This window comes from Labeo rohita, chromosome 7 (genome assembly GCF_022985175.1).
Source record: "Labeo rohita strain BAU-BD-2019 chromosome 7, IGBB_LRoh.1.0, whole genome shotgun sequence".
Lineage (NCBI taxonomy): Eukaryota > Metazoa > Chordata > Actinopteri > Cypriniformes > Cyprinidae > Labeo > Labeo rohita.
In genome coordinates, this window is record NC_066875.1 from 28,443,669 (window position 1) to 28,464,532 (window position 20,864).

General features: G+C 35.9%; 1 protein-coding gene across 2 annotated transcripts in view; it reads left to right on the top strand.

Moving 5' to 3' along the window:
- nfatc3a (nuclear factor of activated T cells 3a) overlaps window positions 1-20,864 on the top strand; it is a 76,615-nt gene that overhangs the window by 39,495 nt on the left and 16,256 nt on the right. For both annotated transcript variants that reach the window (XM_051116146.1, XM_051116147.1), the window contains exons 4-8: window positions 8,885-9,084; window positions 10,730-10,902; window positions 11,000-11,140; window positions 17,875-17,930; window positions 18,228-18,354. In XM_051116146.1, coding sequence (XP_050972103.1) covers window positions 8,885-9,084; window positions 10,730-10,902; window positions 11,000-11,140; window positions 17,875-17,930; window positions 18,228-18,354 — 697 coding nt within the window. The remainder of the gene's footprint in view (window positions 1-8,884; window positions 9,085-10,729; window positions 10,903-10,999; window positions 11,141-17,874; window positions 17,931-18,227; window positions 18,355-20,864) is intronic.

Consider the following 20,864-nt stretch of genomic DNA (forward strand, 5'->3'; position numbering starts at 1 on the left):
AAAAATAAATTACCCTGTGTTTTTAAAAGAAAAATGGTAAAGGAATATTCTGGCTAAATTCTACTGACAGCATCTGTTGCAGGCTGTCAGTTATCACGGAGAAGAAAAGTCTAATGGCAGCTGTACTGGAGAGGTTAAAAGCAGAAATGCAGAGCCGATATTTTTAAGCACTTTTCTAAATGATGATTTTGACTTGGGCCTACCATTTTGTACATGCCTGTTGTAGAAAATTACCCACTTCTTGCTAGACAGGTTGAAAGGGCTCTAACCTTGCCCTTACAAGCCTGTAGGGGATGTTGGGCACTAAGCGGGGCTCTTTTATTCATTCTGGGTATGGGTTACCAATGTTATTCCTCAGTTTGAAGTTTTGCTCTGGAAGGTTTATTTATTTATTTATTTATTTATTTTTTTGGTAAAGAAAAGGGTTTTTCCATGTTTTTGTGATTTTGATTTAGGTTTTTTATTTTATTTTATTTTATTTTATTTTATTTTATATATATATTTTTTTTTTTTTTTTTTTCGTAAAATTTGCATTTGTGTTTGCTTGTAAATGCTTTTAGCCAAAGTAACTTACATTATTTTCAAGTTTCTGGATTCTGTTTTTTTCTGTTTTAATTTTTCTAGACTCTGTTTTAATGATTAAATAAAAAATATATAAATCGAAAGCATGTCTTATTAATTGAAATCATGAAACTTGAACAATTTAACAGTAGAGTTAAACAAATATATTTTAAGGCCTATGAATTTTTTTTTTTTTTTTTTGTAATTTAAGTTTTATTTTTCACATTAATTTTCTGGATTCCATATTAATAGTTTCTTTAAATTTTAATAATTAAAAACATCTCTAATTAATTTATTTTCTAATAAAAAAAACAAATTGATTTTTTATTTTTTTTATTTAATTTAGAAATAGTGTGTTGTGTATTTTTTGTAAATAAATTCTGGTTAAAAAAATAGTGTTTTAATTATTGTTGTGTATTATAATTGTATTACAATAATAATTATTATTATGTTTTAATTAGTGCTGTCAAACAATTAATCACGATTAATCGCATCCAAAATAAAAGTTTTTGTTTATATGTGTGTTTACTGTATATATTTATTATGTACATGTACATAGACACACATACAGTATATATATATTTAAAGTATTTACATGTCTATATATTTTATTCATATAATTATTATATATAAATATATTTAATACATAACATATTTCTCTTAAATAAAAAAATCCATGCGTGTGTGTATTTATATATACATAATAAATATACACAGTACACGCACATGTGTGTTAACAAAACATTTTGTTTACATTATGTAAACAAAAGCTTTTAACCGCGATTAATCGTTTGACAGCACCAGTTTTAATAATAATTTTAATACTAGTATTACTACTGTTATGTTAAGCAATGTATTTCTGTCACAGTTTCTTCAAGTTAAACCGAACTTTTATTTTGACAGGTTGCTGTGAAGACCTTTAAATTTCTCTTTGTATATATGACGATGGTTTTTCTCAAAAGAAACGGTGAAATGCTCATGAAGTAACTCTCAGAGCAGTTGTAGAGGTTATGTTTGCATTCATGTACTCATATTTTGAGGTGGCAGAGGCTGAAAACACCGCAAGCGTCACGCACGCTTCAATATGTATAGTAAACGAAACTGTGCGCGTGCGCCATTCATTCACACAGAGACACACATGCAGAATTCATATTTAAATAGTATTTTTTGCAGCCTAATATTCACAGACACTAGTCCATATCGAGTTTTGATTTAAATTTAAGTGTACTGACCTACTTTCAAATTTGGCAGATTCCATGACGTTCCACATTATACAGTAAATTCCGTTTTTATGACTGGATTGTACAATCATAGGGACCTATTCAAGGAATATGTTTCATTAGTTCATGCATTCCATGCTTTAACTTTTAAATTACAGGAACACATTTCATTTAATATGGATAAAATATAAACTTCATTTCTAGCCGTCTTCCATTATATATGCATAAAATGTACATTTTTACTTCGTTTAAACAAACCAAGAAATGAGTCGAAATATTATCTATGGTAAATCAGTAGATTTTAATCTGGAAAACTCCTTCAATTAATCATTTCACAGATATATTAGCTTTATTGTTTTGTGCAACATGGCTCAGTATCAGATAACGTTTTTGTGAAAAACAAGATGGCTGACCTCGGTGACCCTCAGACCTCACGGTGGGTGATTTTCAGTGCTGATCAGAGATGTTTGTGTACTGTTAAAGTTTTGCTCTCAACGTGCTTGTCTGGGGAACAACCCTGTTGTCTGTATGCCCTCATGAGTGTATGGCTGTGTGTGTACGGCTTTTGTTGTACAGTAGCCTAAGGCTGTATCTGATGTGGACTGAAGAGTGAAGAGTAGGACACAGCTCATTGAGAACAGAGAGGGTGAGAGAGGTACACATCACGGTATCCATGTGTTTATATCTTGATGTGTTTGTGTGAGAGTCGTAGCAGTCCTTTCACACATGCTGTGTATGTGTGTGTGTGTGTGTGTGTGTGTGTGTGTGTGAGCAAGAGAGAAAGTATGTGTATTGACCTTATTTAAACAAGTGGTTGCCCAGCCTCCTGGGTCTGAGTGCTCTCCATGTGTATACCTCTATTTATCCCTCTTTCTCTTTCTCTCTCTGTCTCCATCTCTCACTCTCTCTCTCTCTCACACACACACACACACACACACAGGCATATGTTGTGTAAACACTGCATCGGTGAACAGACCTCTCGCTGTGTCCAGTAAGCACAGAGAGCATGTCAGCACGAGTCCACGTTTCGGGGCCAGAGGCCACAGTGTGTGTGTGTGACTGTTTTTGTGTGACCTTGAGTCTCCTCCCCACCCCCTCAGGCTCGGGTTTACCCACACACACACACACACACACACACACACACACACACAATCATACTCCTGCATGCACACACACGCACCGGCTGGCTCTCACCATAGCAACCACAGAGCAACACAGGGAAACAACTTGCCAGCAGCGGGTTGGAAGGAGAGAGAGATAGAGAGATGGAGAAAGAAGGTAGAGCAGAGAAAGTGATTGAAGAGTATAGGGGAAGGAGACATGAAACTTGAAGGGAAGTACAAGGTTTAGAGGGCGTGTAAAGGGAGTTAAAGCATGATAAAACATGCAGCCTCAGGTCCGACAGCACAAAACGTGCCACTTCATACCAAAACATGTGGCGCACGTGCTTTGTTGTATGCTAGGCTTTGTCTTCCTGCTGTGTTTAGACCACCTGATTCTGTTTCTTTCAGCCCACACTGCAATGAGAAACAGTCGGAATGAGACGTCTTTATTTAGTCCTCGGTATGAAAGGCAACCCATGGAGGCTATTTTTGCCCCTGCTAGTTTTATTCCAGCTATGGGACATGTGACTGTTCTTAATGTCAGCAGTTTAATATAACCAGTGTCAGGGAAGAGAGGTTACAGGAGTGCAGGGACAGTCGTCTTGTGAAATTTTACACAAATACACACTGGATTTCTTCAGGTCTACAGATGTGATGAGAGGATGAATGAGAGGAGGTTTTACTGTAGCTGTTTGTGTTTGGAGAGACGCCACATCATCTTTGCTTCTCATTCAAGAGTCTTGGTTTTTAAACTTGTTTGTTTTCTATTACCCCTTTCCTGTTTTGTTTTTTTCCTCGCAGCATGTTGCCGCCTCTCCTAGATTTTCTTTGGGATTAAAGAAAATAAGCGGGAATAGAGCAGGGATGTAGTCACAAAGTGTTGTCATACAAAACATAAATGACGTCTCTTTCTTTGAAGAATGAATCACACTAAATCCACAAAACTCTTTATGACTAATTGCCATTTCTAAAGTGTCATGAGAAAAAAACTTTTTGCACCAGCTTTTGAAAGTTTGGTCTCAGTCATTTGCATAATTTGATGCATTAAATTTCAGCAAAAGTGCCTGGTTTTTTTTTTTTTTTCGTTTTTTTTTTTTTTTTAGATTTTATTTTTGGCCTTTTTGCCTTTATTATGATAGGAAAGGTTATAGCTGACAGGAAGCAAAGTGGGAGAGAGGGAAGGGGGTGGGATCGCGAAAGGTCCTCGAGCCAGGATTCGAACTTGGGACGCCCACAGCGCAACAGCGCTGTATGGCAGCACGCTGCCCGCAAACATCTATATTTTTACAAAAATTAAATAAATACTGATTGATCTTTCTGTTCATCAAAGAATCATGAACATATTAAGAAGCATAAGTAGTCTTGTGCACCAAATCAGCATATCGTGAACATTGATAGCATAATGTGACATTGATAACTGCAGTAATGGCTGCTAAAAATTCATCACAGAAATAAATGAAATTTGAAAATATATTACAATAGAAAACAGTTATTTTAAATTGTAACACTGTTTTATTGTGTAACTGTTTTACTGTATTTTTATAATATAAAAACATTTAAAATATATGTATAAACGCATTAAAGCCCTACAGACAAAAAGTAGATCAGCTTGTTTTTTTTTTTACTTAATGGTTAGAACAGAGGTGGTTAGTCTTCAGAAACTCCTTGAGGATGTGGCGCCTTGTTGCTGCTCTAAATGTCTTGAAACTGAAGCTGTAGCAGTGCTCTGAAACTTTGCTGAGGCTGCAGCATGTTCATGGAATTTCCAAAAGTCATAAATGTTCGTGGCCTGATGTATCATCTTGTAAAGTGATTTTACATTATAATGCATCATACTGACCGTTAGGGGTTTTGGATGCTTAATTTTACAACATTCCAGATCAAGTTAAATGTATCTGGTGACCTTAAAGTAATTACGAAATCAAAATTGACACTGTTTACTTTAATAATACATGTTCCTGGTCCTATTTTGCATGATTCATCAGTGCACTTTATTCTAAAAAGAAATGTTTGTCTTCATAATCTTTCATCAAAATGCAATTACTGGCTCCATTATGTTATGGAACGTCCACTTTTCAGGATCCAATCAGTTCCCAATAGAGTATTGAATATTTTGTTTTACTCAGTGAGGAATATATCATAATTTGAAAGGAAAATGCATTGTGAATGTGGTTTCATGTTGATTTAAATCATATCATAACATCATTAAAACAGTAGAGGAAAATTCACATTTTTGACGTTGCCCAGAGTTTGCCGACAGTCTGATTAGATTGACTGGAAGGAATAAGCACTGTTTAGATGTGTCTTGCACAATGTGCAAAACTAGAGAGCAGGCATTTAAAGGAGACCTATTGTGCTTCTTTTTACAATATGTAATATAAGTCTCAGGTGTCCCCAGAATGTAACCGTGAAGTTTCAGTTCAAAATATCCCACGGATCATTTATTATATAATTTTGAAAATGCCTATTTCGAGTGGAAGCAGAAACAGGCTGTTTTCGTGCATGTCTCTTTAAATGCAAATAAGCTGCTCCTCCCCACCCCCTTTTCCAGAAAAAGGGCTGTTCCTTTATAGCTCGTACCTCATATATTCTGGCAAAAAACATCTGGTTTTGATTATCATGTCTGTCACACTGAAAACATCTGTTTTAAAGCCATATTAGTTTAAACTTCTGATATATGGTTTTCTGAGTGCACACATCTGAAGCATGCACACAAAAAGTGGCTGTCACACGGCGTGTGAGGACTAAACTAAGTTCTCTTTCATGTCTTATTGCACTTAAACTGCCAAACGCACAGAACTTTGTTAAAAACACACATGATATACACAAAAAAGTTGATTATGTCTGTGAAGGTAAACAGCTGGGAAAGAAATTACATGGTTATATTAGATCTGTGTGACATACAGCAAATAAATAAATAGCTCCCAACGACTGCTTTGCTTGATCTTGTACCATGCCGTTAGAACTGGTACACAGTTATCACTTTCGAAAACAAAAGTGTGGTGCTGTTGGTAGAAACATGCAGATGAAGGGGCAGTAATATTATAATAAGATCCTCTTCCTAAGTCACAGGGGAATAAAGTCTAAGTGGCTTGTTTTCTCATATGCTTGCAGAAAAAAGGCTTACCAAAACATAGTTACTGGGTTTTCGAAAAATTATTATTTTTTTTTTTTACCTGGTTGGTAGATGCACTGAGGAACCGATTACAGCACCTAAATGGGCAAGAAGTCTTTTTTTTATTATTATTATTATTTTATTTAGCAAGGATGCCTTAAATTGTAACTAATGTAAGTACTACAGCTGTTTTTAACCTTGGTAATAATCATGATAATAAAGACTTTTTTCAAAATGATTGACCCCAAGCTTTTAATGGTAGTGTAATTTAAGCTAGTTTTTGTGTGAACCTGGTAGCTTATTTCATACACGCATAACACCGTCTCGTTTTGTTTTTGCTTGCACACACACAATATGAGATTTAATTGTCTGGTCGGGTTTGTAGCTGTTACCAGGGGTGGTGGACTCTCACCACTGAAATAAATCTTGATGTTGGCAGGGTCAGTTGAGCCCTTCACCTTTTTCAGGTCTTGAAGCATAAACGTGACCTCTGCTTCTGAATGCCTCACCGTCTCAATGCCCTGACCCAGAGCGAGCTCACAAAATGTAGAATACAGTATATTTAGCCCTGACCCTTCTGCCTGGAGGTCTCTCTTTGCAGAGGACTGTTCGCCTCATTCTCAGTATTCGTAGAAACAAGAGCGCTTGTGGACAAACATTGAAGAAAAGAAAAAAGCAAAGCTTTCATGCAGAGTGTCCCATAATGCTTCATTTAACATTTTTTTTTTTTTTTTTTTTTTTTTTTTTTAGAAATTGAATGTGTACTTTTACTCATGCCATTTGTTTTCTAAAGCCATCTAATTTGCTTTAGAAATATAGTAACTATGGTAACACATTACAAGGTTCAGGTGATTAGCATTAGTAAATGAATCATGAACTAACAATGACAATAAACAATAATTTTTCTTTTTTACAAAAAATTAAAATCTCAGCTAATGTTTTTTTATTACCAAAAAAAAAAAACGACGTTCATTAATGTTAGTTCATAATGCATTAGTTAAAATAGAAAATGCTTTTTAAAATGTATTATTATATGCAGAAACTAAATCAATCAATAAATGCTAAAAGGTTTTTTTATTGTTAATTTGTCTTAGCTATCAGCCTGTACTTACAGAAGGTTCTTGTAAAATCTCACCATAAATATTTTGAAACTAAGCATGCCCTTTTGGTTTAATAATTTTCTCAGTTACGCATGTCTCCAAGTGTAATAAAACCATGCTGTCCTAAGAACTACATGAACCAAATCCCACCACCATCCAAGTCTTCCGTTGTTCCCTAATTCTCCTTTCCCCTCCGTCAATTTCTTTTTCCCCTTTCCACAAATATCTGGCTCTATTCTCAACACCCGTCAGCTTATATGTGAAGCATGTTTTTCTCATTATTGTGTTGCTGTGGTTGGCTTGGTCCTTCCGTTACCTGTGAGTGGGTCATCTCTCTCCCTTTTCTTTTTTTTGCACTCATTCCCAGTTTCTCTCTCTCTCTCTCTTTCTCTGTGCTGCATTGGGTCAGTGTTTGCCAAGCATAACATTTCAACAGTAGAGAGATTGTTAGGAGCCTGTGTGCTCAACCTAAGTAACACCCTCCTACACATGCATGTCAGCGGAATAGCTTCCCTCTGTTTGTGAACTCCTCACCTGTCTGGGAAGCTTATTGGCAGGCCAAACGTGTGCACATACTGCTGGACGGGGCATTGCATTGCCACTCTGGCTCCCTGTTGCACCGGACACCCTGGTGTGTGCAGCACCAGGAAGAAAAATGTTTTTGTGAAAGCTTTTTGTTCTGAAAAAGACTTCACAGAATGATGTGTTACATCTAATTATTCACATTTGAATGGGTTTTTCATGTCCCTATTTCCATTTTCAGAAGACGAAAGTCTTGTTTATACTATTTTAGCAGCAGAAGTAAAATGTCTTTCATGGTTTTGTTTTTCTTTTCTCACCTTTCTACCCGCTCATTTATTTTTTCCTTCAATTCGGTTTCTGTGTTTTTTCCCTTACTCGTGGCATGAAAACGTGTCTTTAAGCTCCTGTCTGGATTTTAATTACTAGCTAGAGTGTTTTGAATTCGTCTTGGAAAAACCGGGCTAACGTCTGATATTAATGTGCACGGATGTGGACTTGGGAAATAATTGCACATATGCAGGGTTCTTCGAATGGAAATGCATTGGGGGAAATAATTGTAATGCTAATGGATAATATTGCCACTTGACGTGGGGGATGTCCAGTGCTTCCAGATCAATATGGCCTGTCAAAAATATCTGAGTTTGGCTATGGAGTGTTGCTGGGACGACATAATTATGTAGGCCAACCCGGAAGTTACCATCACCCTGGTTCCTTTAAAAAAAAGCTTTTGGATTATTGCAGAAATTAAAGGGATAGTTTACCCAATGACAGAAAATTCTGTCATTAAACACTCACCGTCGTCAAAAATATCTTAATTTGTGGCCTGAAGATGAACGAAAGTCTTACGGGTTTGGAACGACACGAGGGTGAATAATCGATGAAAGAATTTTCATTTTTGAGTATCCCTTAAAGCTCTGTGACCAACTACAGTTTATGAAAATTAAACTGAAAAAATAACTTTAGCTTGTGTTAATAACCATAGACCTTAATTCAGACATTTAAGCAAAAGCCCATTACCTTTGGGACGATGGACCTGAAGCGCCAACTTTTTTTTTTTTTTTTTTTTTCCTGTGTAATATTTAGAAGAGATGTATATGTAAAGCATAGTTCCAGTGCAGTCATCTTACTTTTTTTAAAATGTATTGCATTTATTGTATTCATAGAAGTTCATGTGTCAGAATGTCTAGGACCTTTAAAAATCTCTGGTCATCCTGCAATGATCATGACTCATATCTTCACTATTTTTTTTTTTTTTTTTAACAGCTTGTTGGCTACAATGAGAAGCCAGTGAACCTGCAGATGTTCATCGGGACAGCGGATGACCGTTATTTGAGGCCACATGCGTTCTACCAGGTTCACCGCATAACAGGAAAAACTGTTGCTACGGCAAGCCAGGAAATTATCATCGCCAGCACGAAGGTTCTCGAGATTCCTCTCCTTCCTGAAAACAATATGTCTGCCAGGTACCTGCCAACAGCTCTTCACTTCAACATCAATCTAGAGTCTCTCTCTCTCTCTCACACACACACACACACACACACATAAATGCACATTTGTTTTTCTATCATGGTGAGGACTTTCCATCTGACTTTTGTTTTTAATAATATTGTATATCCCCTACCCTACCTAATTTTAAACCTAACACACACGGAAACCTTTTTGCATTTTTACATATTCATTATTTAGTACAGAATGATAAATTCATTGTCCTTGCGGGGACTGTCAGCTGCTTATCATGTAGATGGTTTTATGTAAATAAATTTGGTCTCCACAATTTAGTGAAATACACACAAACACTAAAAGTGATATTTGCAATGACAAGCGGTTTCATAACTCGAACAGAAAACTTTTGACTTTATTGGATTTGGATTGAATATGAGTCTTTTATATCATGAGAAACTCTTCAGGGCTCATCACAAGTTGATTTTATTTGTTAGAGAAGACATTTTCAAAAATGTGTTGTTCATAAGTAGAACGAAACCTTTACACACACATCAGCGGCACTTATATTACATATAGTCTACTGTTCAGCTTTTGTGCTCACCAAGTTTGCATTTGATTGTTATATCTATTTTAATATATTTAAAAAAGTAATTTATTCCTGTGATGCAAAGTTGAATTTTTTTAAGCATCCATTACTCCAGTCTTCAGTGTCACATGATCCTTCAGAAAGTGCTCAGGAAAGATTTTTTTTATTGTTATCAATGTTGAAAACTCTTATGCTGCTTAACGTTTTTGTGGAAACCATGTGACCATGGACTACAAAACCACTCATAAGGGTAAATGTTTTGAAATTGAGATTTATACACCATCTGAAAGATGAATAAATAAGCTTTCCATTGATGTAATATTTGGTTTAGATACAACTATTTGAAAATCTGGAATCTGAGGGTATAAAAAAAATCGAAAAAAATATTGAGAAAAGCACCTTTAAAGTTCTTAGCAATGCGTATTATTAATCAAAATTAGCTTTTGATATATTTACAGTAGGAAATTTACAAAATATCTTCATGGAACATAATCTTTACTTAGATTATGTTAGACTCCTAAAGATTTTTGGCATAAAAGAAAAAATGATAATTTTAACCATACAATGTATTTTTGACTATTGCTACAAATATACCCATGGTACTTAAGACTGGTTTTGTGGTCCAGGGTCACATATACTTTTTTTAGTATTCTTTTATGAATTAAAAGAAAAGCATTTATTTGAAATATTTTTTTTCTTTTATAACTGTAAATGTTACACATGTAATCAGTTTTTAATGCATTTAATGCATTCTTGTTAAATAAATAAAATGTAAAAATCTTGAAACAAACTTTTGAACAGTTAATTGCATTTACTTATAACTAAATGCACAGTATTTATAAAATAAGTATATGATTTAAACTTTAATTTTTGTGCCAGCTTTTAATATATACTTAAGTTAAAAAAAATGCTGCTTTGTTAGCAGTTATTTATTAACTCCATGAAAAAAGCATAAATCCAGAAAGTGACTTGGAGTGATTAGAAATCATTTAAACAGCTTTGCTTGATTGGGATGATGATGGAATGGATACTGTTATGGATACTCCTTTCTAATGTATTTTTCCTGCTGTGTTTGTCAGTATTGATTGTGCTGGAATCCTGAAGTTGAGGAATTCTGACATTGAGCTGAGGAAAGGAGAGACTGATATTGGACGGAAAAACACTCGGGTCCGTGTGGTGTTCCGGGTTCACATCCCACAACCCAGTGGAAAAGTGGTCTCACTGCAGGCTGCTTCAATTCCAGTCGAGTGCTGTAAGTTTTATACACACAGAAAGAAAAGAAAAAATATATGTATTTATATTACTGTCTAATGTCAATTACTGTCTTTTCTGTATTTGTGGTTAAATAGCCCAGCGCTCAGCACAGGAGTTACCTCAGGTTGAAAAGGCCAGTATTAGCAGCTGCCCAGTGAGTGGAGGAGAGGAAATGGTCATCACTGGCTCCAACTTCTTCCCTGAGTCAAAAGTCATTTTCCTGGAGAAAGGTCCTGGTAAGAAGAGCTGTTTCTTTTCTGTTGTTTTGGCTCACTTGATTAATCTCTTTTATTTCATTTTTTTTTTTTTTTTTTTTTCATTTTTTTGAGAGCATGTAAGTGAAAAGAAAATTATTAAATTCTGTTATATCAAGATATAATTAATTATTTCAGGCAAACTGTTTACATTTAATATAGCTATGCCAGTTTTATATCTCTTGGGCCTTTTCTTCTCACACATTTGTTTCACTTTATGCATAATTTAAAGTCAGATCAATATTTCATATCCATTCATTTATTTATTCATTTAGTAGCTATGCACTTACCTGGATAATGTACAGTCAGCAGGTCATTATATCAAAATAAACCCCTTTTAGGGTGATATTAGATCCCTCCACTTAGTTTTGTTACTTGCTTTTGGTCAGTACTAATTCCTTTTAGCAGGTTGCTGCAAGCTCTGCAAACACAGCTGAGTATGCACTACAAATGTCTTCATTATTCACTGTGAGCAAATATTGCCTCCTCACCTGTCTTACCATTTAGGGTCACAGTTATACTTGCTCTAATCTCTGTCTTAGTGAAACTAAACCAGCCTCATTCTTAAAAAAAACGGCAAGATAAGGTGGTTTTTACTTAGAGTCTGGCTTTGGGAAACTGGAGCGACGGGTAGAATGTGAGGGAGTGTCGATTTCTCACTTCTGATTTGAGGGCGGAATTTGATTGTTGCTCGTAAAACCAAAGTGATTTATCTTCGCTTTATCAGCATCTTGACCTCCCACGATTTCCCTTCTCCTCTGAGGACACTGTGTGTGTGCACGCGCATATGTGTGAGTGCAGTTCAGCATGAACACACCTGCACACCTACACACACTGAGCTCAAGCAATTGCTCACTCCATACATGCACATAGATATATATACACAAATGCACTCTGCACACACCTACATCTATGCACTTACCCCATAAATGCATGTCCAAGTGCATTGTGCACGCAAATACACACCCTCATTCCCTATGACCCGCCCACTCCCACCCCCCCCCCTATGTGCTCTCTCTTTCTGTCCACACACACACAAGCTAGATTTATAGTTTGGCCGTATTGTGGCGTGTCACTGTTGTTCTAGAGCTCACCTGTAGACCTTAGCATCTGCTGTAAGGATGACTCAGAGGTCAGCGGGGTTGCTCTGGCTGCAGGCATACTGCTGTTCACTCACTGGATCCACGACACAAAGCAGCTAATAGCTTACTGTGTGTTTCAGACAAACTTTGTGTTTCCTTATCTTAAAAAAATGGTTTTACTAAAGCCTGTGTATATAATGCATTTTAAACATTTTTACATTATGATAGGTCCTTAATAATGCACATTATAATGCTTTTTTTTTTGTTGTTTTGTTTAATCATTTTTTTTGTACAATCAAAGCTGTGCATAAAAATGCTTGCCTATATATTGTTGCACTTTTAAGGAGTGTGATGTGTTATATTTTGGCTTATAATGCCATCTGTACATGATTAATTATTTTTTATTTTTTATTCATTTATTTTTTTAGATTTTTGTGTTGCCTTTTTTTAAAATCTGACATGAAGAAACAAATGAAAATTAGACAATAGGGCTAACTCCGGCTTATGTACAGTATTTGACTAGACTAATGAGAACTGTCCCTATTCAAATAAATACAAATAAAATAAATATTGTGAAAATCTAAATATTTCTGTATTTTACACAATGCATTTTGTTTTTGCTGCACTACGTAAGTCAATGCCAACTATCAAAAAATAATGCAAATTTGCTTTTTCTTTAGTCAAAAAAAAAAATTTGTCAATATGACATGGTTGTGTTCCTACATATGGCAAGAAATCTAAAATGTGGTTTATCTAGTGTATATCATTTATTATTCTTATACAACATACAACATATTATAATGTTTGATACCAAATATCTTTAGTACATTTAATATACAAGCTTGAATTAAAGTTTTTACCACAAATTGTTCTGTGAAACTGTGCAGCTGTTTTTGAAAACAAGTGAAATACAAAGTGAACAGAACAGAATTAGTTGACTAGTCATTCAGGCAACCCAATGAGTAGTCAATTTTAAATATATTTAGTTTTGAATGTTGCTAGTTACGTCTACCTGTCAGATGACTGAAGCTCATTTGTTGCAGGATGCTCTTTCTGTCCCGTTTGACTCACACGGCTGCCATGTGGCTGTCAGTCTGAAGCCTCAACTTTCAGTCGCTCTGCTTTCAGGAGGCTTTATTAGACTGACTTTTTGGGGTTAGACTATGTCATGATCCCCAACTGCGCTCTGTCTGTATGGATTTTTGTCGATCCTTTGAGTCTCACTGTGAGCTGAAATAGACCTTTTACACAACGAACAGAGCCCTTAGAGACTGTCTGTCGTCTCCAGCAGACAGTCTGTCTTTTTTACTTCCTTTTTTAATTTATTTTTCACTTTCTTACCCTTCACAACATCAGGCTTGATAAAAAAAAAAATCAGTTTTTCCTTGACTTTTTCCAGTGTCACTTGTGTGCTCTTGTTTAAATTCTTCGATAAGCAACTCTTCTCACTCTTTCTTTTTTTATCTTGCTCATTTTTTCCATCGCTCGTTCGTAAGTAATGAAACACAAGTTAGGACCAGCCTCAGATGAAGGCAATGAATGAAAGGCATTCTGGGAATACGAGTCTTGGCCTGCCTTGTGTGTGTGTGTGTGTGTGTGTGTGTTTCTAGTTTGAGACAATGACACATTGACTCAGTCAATTGGAGTTTACACATGAACACTCAGGGCTGTTCTAACCCAGAGAAACACCCTTTGGAACTTACCTCTCCTCTAATTGGCTCCCTGTAAAGTGGCAACCCCTCAAGGCAACCTATATGGTGATAACCCATGTTTTTGTTGCATTGTATAAAAATGGAAAGTCCTGAGATGCTAGAACAAGCAGGGTGGAAATTTGGCTCTTATGTCTAGCCTTGAGCAGCTCTAAGGGAAAGTTCATATCTTTTCAAGCAGGAGCTTATCAGAGAGTGTCTGTGTGATTTGTGAGTTTTGCAGATGTGTTTGACTGAAATTGAATATGTTGTAAAAGGTGCAGTCACTTAATATGACGCTGGTCTTGTGCTTTATACCGACCTAGCAGCCTCACATAAACTGTTGGATACTGATGTCAAATTCTGATTTGCCCTATTTGCAGTAAGCCATTAAATATGTATTCAGCAAGTGAAAATGTGCAATGACCGGGTTACTGAGAAAAAATTAATAGTATTGAGCTGCTCATGTGTTCTTAACATGTCAGACCTGCTCAGTGTTTTTCAAGCTACTATTCGTTAAGGACAGTCATTTTATTTATGTGCAAACCTTTTTAATGAGGAAGTTACTGAGCGCACCAAAATGTGGCATTGAAAGATTTTTTTTTTCACTATATTTTCTGTTATTCGTGATAACATGCCACATGTAGATTCAGTATTTTAATATTTGAGACTGTATTTCAAAAACTGTGACATTGCTCCAGTAGTTACCCATGCTAAGATCATTGTAATTTCTGGCTATAGTCTGAAATGCATCATATTATATTCACAGTTCACTCCAAAATATAGTGAGAAGGCAAGTCTTTTTGTGGGCTGGCATGGAGCCGTCCATCTGCGAAGAAGTAGTCCCTAGGGGACACTCTAGCTGTAGGGGACACACCAGGACATATGAGAGGAAGGGAACTGATAATTCTAGGTCTAATTTTGACAGATTGTATCTAATCTAATTGAGTGATTATTGTATGTACAGTAATTAGATGGGTTGTGTCTAAGTGAGTGTCCCATTTGGTGGTCCTGAGATTTTGTAACTCATTTTTGACTTGCTGAATGGATAGATATATGGTTAGGCAGACAAATGAGTCAGGTTTTTAATCACCTGGACAAACATGGATAACTGAATAGCAAAGGTTTTACTGCCTTCATATTCAGAAACACAGCAGTGTGCTGTGAAATCTCATTTCTATAATGTAAACACAAGAGTAACTTTTTTATGTTTCAAGATGAACACCTATTGGACTGAAGCAACTTAGATTTACTTGATTATCCGTGCATATTTTTTTAAATTATGTTCATTAAATTTAACATAAAACTATTAGGATATGAGTATCAAATATGAGGCATCAGGCTTTTGTGGAATGTTTATTTGTACATATCTCAATTATTGTATGAATTACATTACATTGTATGTTTTTCCCCTTACAATAAAAACTGCATAGCTTTAATCACAAAACTAAGCTTTTAAATTTCAGGGTTTGCATATATTTTTGCAGCAAATTAAGTATTTTGGTCCTCTGAATAAAATTGAGGTGTTTTTTTTCCTCAAGTATAAGCTCCATTCTCTTTCATACTATAAGGGCCATAAAAGCCTAATGTATTAAATATGGTACTTGATAAAAATATATATATATATATATATATATATATATATATATATATATATATATATATAATTTTGTAATGCATGTGACCATGGACCACAGAACCAGTCATAAGGGTACATTTTTTTAAGATATCTTAAATACTTATGAAGAATTTTTGGCTGAGATACAACTATTTGAAAATCTAGAATCTAAGGGTGCAAAAAAATCAACATATTGGGACAATCGCCTTTAAAGTTGTCCAACTGAAGTTCTTAGCAATGCATATTACTAATGAGAAATTAAGTTTTGATATATTTACGATAGGAAATTTACAAACTATCTTTATGGAACATGATCTTAATATCCCAATGATTTTTGGCATAAAAGACAAATCGATAATTTTGACCCATACAGTGTACTGTTAACTATTGCTACAAATATGCCCGTGCTACTTAAGACTGGTTTTGTGGTCCAGGGTCACATATTTATATATTCTGTCTAAAGTTTCAATAATCTGTTCCACTATTATTTCATATGTCAAGCTTTACAGGGTTAACACCACTTTTCCCTAGAGTCCTCAAAAGATTAATTCATTTATTCTGGTTACAGTAAGAGAATATAAATGGCAGATATGAAATATTAAGTACAATTAAGTGTTTACTATGAAAAAAATCAGACCCAGGAAAGCCAAGATAAAAAAAGGTTTTTGTTTTTGTAATTAATGATTCAGGAAATTGTAAATGAAGAGTTACATTAACCATCTGTTTCAGTTGCTGCTAGTTTACGCTTGCCAGCAGGACATTTAATTCCACATAATGACACATAAAAGCTTTGTAGGATTTTGCCTGAAGTTTATTTTTCTTGAGTTTGTTTATCATAGCGGTAATAACAGAACAGCAGTGTTTCTGGGCTGGAGAATTAGGACAGCGCGTGTGCTTGTCACCAGGCTTTGGAGTCTGGTTCCTGTTTGAACCTGCCCTCATGTGGGGCCCTCTCCGGTGTCCAGTGAATGTCAACATGTGCTGCTGTACTACTACTGCTGAAGTTACAGGCGTCCAAGGTCATTCTCATATTAGCAAAATGCCTTTTGACACAGAGGGGAGTTGCGACGCTACACAGTAACCTCGTGTAAACAGCGGTCTCTGGAGTGTAATGCACCAGGTGATTATGAAACTGCTCACAGCAGTATCTTCACTTTGATAACAGTACTCAAACACTGCCCTCTACATTACCCCTTCGAAAAGGTTTTTCCTGATATATATGCATACGTACCCGCTCATAAACATTACACATGCAAAATTACTCATTTTAGACATTCCTGAGATTATACTGCTGCTTGACTCATGTTAGACTCATGTCAAGCACAAACTTCAAAGCTGGAAATGTGTTTAAGAGTGTAAATCAGACCTGTGTCATGCTGTTTGTGCAATTTATGTAATTTATGGTCCATGAAGTGACTATTTTCCCTTCCAGGATCAGTCTTAACCAGTTGGCTCTGGTCCCTTGGCTTTCATTTTCTGTCTGTAAGACGTCTGCGCAGTTGATTAGCTTTATGGCAAAGGAAAAACTTGAGATGACAGCATGTTTCCGAGCGATCCCGCGCCTCTCCGCGGGCTAGCACGTGGAGGCACTGTGCTATGAATAAAGTTATTCCATGCATCTTGCCATGATACAACAATAAATAATGTTCTTCCACACGTCTCTCTGAGACCCGAACGGCATTATAAATGACATCATTACCTGTTAGGGGCCCAAGCGACTTCTATGTTCCTGTCAGCAAGTGCGAACAGAGTGAGACTGATCTGATTTTCATTAAAAAGTCTCAAGTAGCCCGCTGTTAAGAAGTCACTCCACTAATACAGCTCCAGCATTTCTAGCCCTCTTTCTTGGGAGAATTTAATATGTCATTTGTTTTTCATAGTCAGGTCAATGTTATACGCAGTCCCTGCGTAGAGCTGACATTTTGATCTATTCGAGCAATTGAGCCTCTTTCACTATGTGGAAAAAGGCTTATCGTTTGCAAGCAAACTCAGTTCATCATTTTATTATTCTCAAGGCAAGCCACAATTTATCAAGCTTCTCTCTGGATTCGGTGCAGGAGCACCTGTAGAAACATGCAGCTGTAGAGCTCCCCTCTGAACCTAATGAAACTTAATGCTGATTGGCTATTTGTAGCCTTAATCTCTAAAGCTTCAACAGAGGGCTGTTAGACATGATGATGATGGCAGTGGTGGTGGTGGTAATGAGAAGAGGTTACCTTAATTTGAGGGGCTAATATTGGCACATAGAGTTCAGTTCAGGTCTTTGTGTATGCTAGCTGTCCTAATAAGTTGTTCCCGCGTATGAAGCTAACACTTTCCTTTCTTCAGATGGACGACCGCAGTGGGAGGTGGAGGGAAAGATCATCAGAGAGAAGAGTCAAGGAGTGAGTGAATACTTTCCTTTTTACATGTTTAAGAAAATATTTGCCAACAAAAGCACAGACACAAATAAATATGTCTACAGAACCTTTTCACAGTCTTTCTTTTCTTTCTTAAACCAAAAGCTGAAATGCCTTTTTGAGTGCTCTGAGAGTTTAACGCAAGACAGATTTGAGCACGTTGTAGTATGTTTTGACTATATTTGGACTTTGTATTCTTCAGCGAGACAACTTTGATAGGTTTGTCTCAGACATCAATGAAGTGTTGTTTAGTAAAGGTATGTCTCTTGTCTCTGTCTGTAGTCTAGCATCGTGGTGGAGGTGCCTCCTTATCACAGTAAGACAGTCACTTCAGCAGTGCAGGTGCAGTTCTACGTGTGCAATGGCAAACGGAAAAGAAGCCAGTCACAGCGCTTTACTTATCTGCCAGGTATGTACTGTATTCAGCAGCACAGTATAGTTATTAGGCCATTTATTTTCCAAAATTGGAGCTCAGGATAAAGTAACTACCTGTTGCTCTTCATTAAGCAGTGTCATGAGCTTTTATGAGCTCTTAGAGTTTTAGATATGTTTAAAGATCAAAATCTTGGAAATTAGAAATCATTGCAATATAGTTGCATGCGAAAGTTTGAGAACCCCTAGCAGAATCTGTGAAAATGTGAATCATTTTAACAAAATGAGAGATGCATACAAAATGCATGTTATTTTTTTATTTAGTACTGTCCTGAGATACTAGAAGATATTTTACATAAGATGTAGTCCACAAGACGAAAAAATAGCTGAAATTATTAAAATAACCCTCTTCAAAAGTTTGGGAACCCTTGGTTCTTAATACTGTGTGTGGTTACCTGGATGATCTACGACTTTTTTTTTTTTTTTTTTGTAATGGTTGTTCATGAGTCCCTTGTTTGTTCTAAACAGTTAAACTGAGCACTGTTCTTCAGAAAAATCCTTCAGGTCCTGCAGATTCTTCAGTTTTTCAGCATCTTTTGCATATTTGAACCCTTTCCACCAGCAGTGACTGTATGAATTTGAGATCCATCTTTTCAAACTGAGGACAATTGAGGGACTCAAATACAGTTATTAAAGAAGGTTCAAACATTCACTGATGCTCCAGAAGAAAACACGATGCATTAAGAGCTGGGGGTGAAAACTTTTGAATAGGATGAAGATATCCAAATTTTTCTTATTTTGTTGAAATATCATTTTTTTTTTCCATTTAGTACTGCCCTTTGGAAGCAACAGAAGATACTTGCATGTTTCCCGGAAGACAAATTAAGCACAATTTGCCTTGATCTTCAAATTCTAAAAGTTTTCTCTTTATGCAGGCTCTTTCCTGTTTCCTTCTGGAGCATCAGTGAATCTTTGAACCTTTTTTAATAGTTGTATTTGAGTCCCTCAATTGTCCTCAGTGTGAAAAGATGGATCTCAAAACCATACAGTTACTGCTGGAAAGGGTTCAAATATGCAAAAGATGCTGGAAAACTGAAGAATCTGCAGGACCTGGAGGATTTTTCTGAAGAACAGTACTCAGTTTAGCTGTTTAGAACAAACGGGACAACCATCAAAAAAAAGTGTCGTAGATCATCCAGGTAACCACATACAGTATTAAGAACCAAGGGTTCTCGGCTATTTTTAATAAAAAAAATATATATATATTAAAAAAATTTCGGCTATTTTTTGGTCTTGTGGACTATATGTAAACATCTTTTATGTAAAATATCTTACTCAGGACAGTACTAAATAAAAAATAACATGCATTTTGTATGATCTCTCTTATTTTGTTAAAATAATTCACATTTTCACAGATTCTGCAAGGGGTTCCCACACTTTCGCATAAAACTGTATGTTGACTTGGTGCTTATTATTATTATATGTATGAGGGGCGTTTCCTCTGAGGAGTCAAGGTAGGCTGTGTCTCCTCAAAAAATTGGATGAGACCAGCAACTAAAGTTACAGCGGGAGTTTGTCTCTCTCTCGCCTCCCCTGAGCCCATTGAGTTTTAACAGACCCCCTAAAACGTGTGATGAGTTGGTGGGGGGTAATTGAGAGCAAATGGGGAAAAAGTCATGCAAGAGGAGGCAATGCCTCCATCACGATATGATTGGATGTGACTGGTTATGTTCGGCTATGATTGATTCATGTGATAAATGCCTCTTGTGTTTATGCACGTTCTGCATTCATAAATCAGTCTGAATGAACAACATAATGACTTTAATGGGAAAAGTTAAAAAGGTAAGTAAACAGCTCATGCTTATATATCGATATATCCACTTTGTTACGTCAAAATAAGACTTAAAATGGCATGAAAGCATGATCTGTGGGAGTTTTTAGTGAGTAATCAGCTCGGTGAAATTTAAAGTAAACCTCTGTGTCTATGACCAGTATTTACCAAGCTTTGATGACTGATGATCCAAAAAATGCAAAAATAGTCAACTATTAAAAAGAAAAGCTGTTACTGTCTTGAGGTATTGTTTTGGAGAAAATGTAAATGTTTTTTTAAATGTTTTTCTTGTAAGTAGTGTAAGTAATGTTTGTTTAACTAGGAAAATGTGACTGGGACATGAATTTACTTTACTTTTTTTTATTTATTTATTTATTTTTTTTTTTTCTCATTTCAGAACACCACCTCACACCACTGAGAGAGAGAGATATAAATACTGTATATATAATTGATCTTTGTTATTAATTGCAAGAACATGCAATATAAAATATGTTAAATCATGTTATTGCATTTTGGAATTTTTTGGCAACTGCAACTTAATGTCCACCTTACATCGAGAATTATGTCTGAGTCTGGTGTCACAACAATCACGTGACACAATTTCATGCAAAATAGTTTTCTTGCTAACTTCACATAACAGTAACAAGAATGGCACACATGTGGGTTTTCACAGCAGAGTCACCCGTTTGATCATGCCAGCGTTCCTCTGCACTGTG